At 37.9% G+C, this 5,278-nt stretch overlaps 1 protein-coding gene across 1 annotated transcript; it reads right to left on the reverse strand.

The window, feature by feature from the left end:
* Nucleotides 1–1,577: 1,577 nt before the first annotated feature.
* Nucleotides 1,578–2,510, reverse strand: LOC138873461 (uncharacterized). The gene is made up of 3 exons (XM_070151930.1): nt 2,226–2,510; nt 2,092–2,166; nt 1,578–1,913 (listed from the first exon to the last, which is right to left on the reverse strand). The coding sequence occupies exons 1-3, from the start codon at nt 2,508–2,510 to the stop codon at nt 1,578–1,580; spliced, it is 696 nt and encodes a 231-aa protein (XP_070008031.1).
* Between the last annotated feature and the right edge of the window lie 2,768 nt (nt 2,511–5,278).

A 5,278-nucleotide genomic window follows, 5' to 3' on the forward strand; every position in this document is an offset into this window, starting at 1 on the left:
GTGGAAAAACTCCCTTATATCCACCTTCGGGTGGTTAAAAAAGAGGTGTGACAAGTAATAGCATTTACCTTGCTTTCCTAGGAACTAGACAGGATACTGAGGATTTTCTTCACTAGTTTGTTCCTCCGAATGGTTTCACCAAGTAAGTGTAACTCATTTATGATGGAAGTGAATCTTGTGTGCATATCTTGAATGGATTCATCGTCCCTCATCCCAAAGAGTTCATACTCGGTAGTAAGCATATCGATCTTAGATTATTTTTCTTGGGTGGTTCCCTTATGAGCTATTTGTAAAGCTTCCTATATCTCCTTAGAGTGTCACAATAGAGATTTTATTGTATTCATCAGGTGCTATTCCACATAACAAAATCTTCTTGGCACAAAAATTCTTCTCCACAGCTTTCCTATCAGCGTCGGTATATTCTTTTCTGGTTTTTGGTATTGAGAAGGAAGTTCATCAAGTACATTTTTTGGGACGTAAGGGCCATCACATATGACATCCCATAGTTCAGAATCCTCAACCATGATAAAATTATGTATTCTTGTCTTCCACCACCCATAGTATTGTCCATTGAACCTGGGTGGTCTGCATGTAGATTGACCTTCTTCAAAATTTGGTGGAGCAGCCATACGAATCCTTCCTAGGTATTAGCCTGATAGGAGGAACCTTCTCTGATAAACTAATGACATAGTAAGTAAATGAGACATAAGATTTTTACGTGGAAATATCCCACTCAAGGGAACAAAAACCACAACCTACACTTGTAGACTTTCAACTTCACTAACTTATAAACACTCAATTACAAGCCACTTTTTAATGACTCTATTACAAAGACTTCACTCACTCCAACTTGTGATACACTAATCACAAGCCACTTTGTCACTCACTAGTTACAAAGTCTTCAAACACTCTAACTTGTAATACACTAATCCCAAGCCACTTTGTCATTCACTAGTTACAAAGGATTTAACTTAAGACTAACTCTAGTCACAACACAAACTCAAAAATTTTATAGTTTTAAAGAGGGGTTCCTAAGTACCGCTTCTAACTAAGCAACTTTGGAATTACAGTAAGAACAATCACAAAGTTACAACTCAACTATGGACAACAGAATACTCGATTTAGGAATTAGTCCGTAGTAGCATTTTACTTTGCTTTTCAAGATCTTGAGAATTGAGTTTTCTACTTTCAGAAGTCTTGAAGTGAAAATTCAAGTGTTCAAGTGATGTCTTGATATAATCTTCTTGTTAATACACTTTTATGACATCACTTGAATGATGTATGCACTTTAGTTGGTCAAGGACAAATCACCATTGGAAATAATGCAGTGTAGGCAGTAACAGGACATGCAGTCACGTCGCTTCCAACTGTATCCAACTGACCTCGAACTGCTATGATTCAACCGCAAGGATATCAGGTCCTAGTCTGGTTCTCTATCTCCTGAAACTATAACATTTCACATTTAGCTGGACTCCGATGATTTGTACTGTAGCCTAAGTGTGTCAGGTTTCCTATCTCGTTCTTGACAGCAAGTTTGTTAGATTATCAAAGTATAAGGTAAAGACATTGAAAACCCATCAATCTTGATGGACCTGTTCCATCTCATCCACATCAACAGCCTCAACAGGCTCTGCAACCTTAGATTTACCTTTGTCCATTCTCTTTTTATTGCTTTCTGCCATAGCTTTTTGTAACTCCTCCTCATTCTGCTTTAACTCACTCCTTGTAGACCTTTCTTTTGGTAGAGGAATCTCAGCAGTTGTTGGAGAAGTAGCCTTCCTTTTCTTGGTAGTTTTTGTAGTTCTGGGGGCTTTTGGTGTTGGGGTTCTCCTTTTCTTTGAATTATATCTTGCACCCTCTTTCTTTAAAAGGTCTGCCAGGGTCTCCTCAATAGATGAACCAGGTTTATCTGCCTATGAACTAAGTTTGACCAACCCTTCAGTAGCCTCCCCTAAACCACTTCCCCCTGTTTTCTTGCTACTTTCTTCCATATTTTCATGTTCAACCCCACATATAGCCAGTCTAACCGTTTTAGAAGTTGGTGAGGAATCAACCACTTTTTTTCCCTTTTCCCCTCACATCATTACTCACATATTCACTCTCCTTTTCTTTTTCACTTTTATTTTTACCTCCTATCCTTCTTGACTCAGGCATTTCCACACGTTCCTAACAGACCCAACCAGAACAAACCTATTGTCCAAATTTTCAACTAGAACAGAACATACCTCAGAAGGGGGATTTTGAGCATTTTCAGAATCAGAAGACCGAGTTCCTTCCCCCTCACTCACAGATTTGAAGGAGTCAACTGAGTTTTTAGAATCTTGGGCTTGGCTAGCCTTTAATTTTGCATTCAATTTCTTTGAAAGCGCAGCTGTAGCTACAGTTTTGCGAGCAAGGATCTTCACTCGCCTTCTCCTAGGTTGGGGGGTTGTGCTGGGTTGAGGAGGGGTGAAGGAATCAGAGGGGGTAGGTTGTGGAGGAGTGCCTGGGTTATCTTTAGGGTTGGTCATTTTTGCTAATTCAATGAGAAAGGGGATGGGTGTGGAGAAATTTTGGAAGCAAAGAGAAGAGAAGAGAGAAAATGTTCGACGGTCTTGGAAATTTTAGAGGAGTGGCAGTGGTGATGATGATGAATTTAAAGGATAAGGTGTATTTAATACACAACGACAGCTTTTAGTAGTCAAATAGGAGTCTAATCACCCTAAAATTTCAGTTTGAATAGACGTTTAGGCTTCCCTAGAATCTAAGCGTTCTAATACGGTGAGGATTCTAGTAGGGGACGGAACTGGTTCAAATGCAAAAGGATAGTTTTTTTTGACATTTTTGAACATAGGTAGGACTCTGATCATGAATTAAATATTAATATTTCTAATTGTGCAGAGTGTAGAAAACATACCTCGTTATTCAAATGAACCACTACTAATGAACCATGTTCTTCACTAAGAATCCTCTTGATCTTGCCTCAATTTACCAAAATAATGAAAATTTTGTTAGAGATCAGTGAGTCATATCAACACATATCACATGAGTATACTATTTACAGTATGAGACTGAGCAATGATTAATCTAGATATTTACACAAGTTCCGGATTTTCTAACCAAAAATAATTTTTTAAATTTTTTTTGTGCATTCTGAACTGGTCCCATTAGGTGATCTTAATCATCCCTAATTCTAACTTGTTCCTTTCAAAGTGCTCCCTACTCAATGCTTTTCTGAAAATGTCAGCAATCTGTTTATCAGTAGCACAAAATTCTGTAGTAATCGATCATTTCTCATAGTTGTCCCTAAAAAATGGTGTCTAACATCTATGTGCTTAGTTCTCTTATGATGAACCGAGTTCTTAGTCATACTAATAGCACTAGTGTCATCACAGAAAATAGGGATGAAACCAATTTCAATACCAAAATCCATCAACTGCTGTTTGATCCACAGCAATTGAGCCGAACACGAAGCACCAACAACATACAACATACTCAGCTTCAGTAGTGGATAAGGCCACTGAATTTTGCTTTTTAGTAGCCCATGATACAAGACATGAACCAAGGAAGTGTGCCATACCTGAGGTGCTCTTCCTATCCACAAGGAAACCTACATAGTCAGCATCAGCATATCCCACTAGGTTAAAGTTACTACCTTTTGGATACCAAAGACAAAGGTCAATAGTGCCTTTCAAGTATCTCAATATTGTCTTGACAACAGTCAAGTGGGATTTCTTTAGATTTGCTTGAAATCGAGCACAAAGCCCTACACTAAAAATAATGTCAGGTCTGCTAGCAGTAAGATACAAAAGTGAACCAATCATACCCTATACAACTTCTGATCAATAGATGAACCAGGTTCATCTATGTCCAATTTTGTGGCTATTGCAATAGGAGTGTCTATTTCCTTTGATTCCTCCATTTTAAACTTCTTAATCAACTCTTTTGCATATTTCTGCTGATGAATCATGGTTCCATTTGAGTTTTGTTTAATTTGTAAGCCTAAGAAGAAATTAAGCTCACCCATCATACTCATTTCAAATTCACTCCCCATAAGTTTAGCAAATTCCTTACTGTTATAAAATATAACCCAAAATAACAATATAGAACAAGCAAAACGAACTAAGAGATATAGATAGAAAGAGAGGAAGAGAGATTCTTATTTCTTCTTCAATTGTGTGTATTTTCCTATCTATTACAAGGCCTTTATATAGGCATAAAAAGTGAAGAAAATATGTCATGGAATATGTCATTGAACATACAAAATATGTCATTGAATATGTCATTAAGCATTTGAGATGAAGATCATGGAAGAAGAGTAGACATCCACCATAATGTGATATTTATCATAACACTTACTTTGTTTTTCAGTGGTTGCCCCAAAAATTATGGCATCAACATATATTTGTACTATAAGAATATCCTTACCTTGTCCCCTCAATAATAGAGTGCTATCAATTTTACCTCTCTTGTAGCCATGTTCAAGCAGGAATTTGGATAGTCGTTCATACCATGCTCTAGGAGCCTGCTTGAGTCCATAAAGAGCCTTGTCTAGTTTGTATACATGATCCGGACACTCCTTGCTTTCAAACCCCATAGGTTATTTGACAAACACTTCTTCCTTTAAGTAGCCATTTCGGAAAGCACTCTTAACATCCATCTGGTGAAGAGTAAATTCCATGTGTGCTGCAAAGGCTATGAGGAGTCTTATTGCTTCCAATCTTGCGACTAGAGCAAAGGTCTTATCATAGTTCATGCTTTCCTCCTGGCTATAACCTTGAACCACCAACCTTGCCTTGTTCCTTGTAACAGTTCAATCTTCATAAAGTTTGTTTCTAAAGACCCATTTAGTGCCAATTACTGATCTGTCCTTGCGTCTTAGAACCAGATGCCAAACTTGACTTCTTTCAAACTGATTGAGTTCATCTTGCATTGCATTTACCCAGTATGCATCATGCAAAGCCTCAACAACATTTTTAATTCCAATAAGAGATAAGAAAGCATTAAAAGTACACAAATTCTTTAATTGAGATCTAGTTTTAATTCCAAAGGTTGGATCAGTAATTATGTTCTCAATTGAATGAGAACTTTGATACTTGTAAGGTTTCTGTACGCGGTAAAATCAGAAGACTTGATTTTTGCTATTAAGACATTTTAGAAGCCTTCCCCGAGACCCCGAGGAAGGAAGGCCACGATCGAGTTCCCGGCCTCAGGGCTCGTCGAGGTCCGAATCAAAGAAAGTAGGGCCCGAGGTCAGGATAAGAAAGGGAATCTCCTAAGCACATGGCTACACCTGACA

Source organism: Nicotiana sylvestris, chromosome 7 (assembly GCF_000393655.2).
Source record: "Nicotiana sylvestris chromosome 7, ASM39365v2, whole genome shotgun sequence".
NCBI lineage: Eukaryota > Viridiplantae > Streptophyta > Magnoliopsida > Solanales > Solanaceae > Nicotiana > Nicotiana sylvestris.

What these genes read in the sequence shown, in the direction of transcription:
- LOC138873461 (XM_070151930.1), bottom strand. Translation starts at nt 2,510, where the DNA reads ATGACCAACCCTAAAGATAACCCAGGCACTCCTCCACAACCTACCCCC. An exon ending in CTCAAAATCCCCCTTCTGAG is followed by an intron (nt 2,167 to 2,225) that starts GTATGTTCTGTT and finishes TGGGTCTGTTAG; the next exon opens with GAACGTGTGGAAATGCCTGA. An exon ending in AAGAAAAGGAGAGTGAATAT is followed by an intron (nt 1,914 to 2,091) that starts GTGAGTAATGAT and finishes CTTAGTTCATAG; the next exon opens with GCAGATAAACCTGGTTCATC.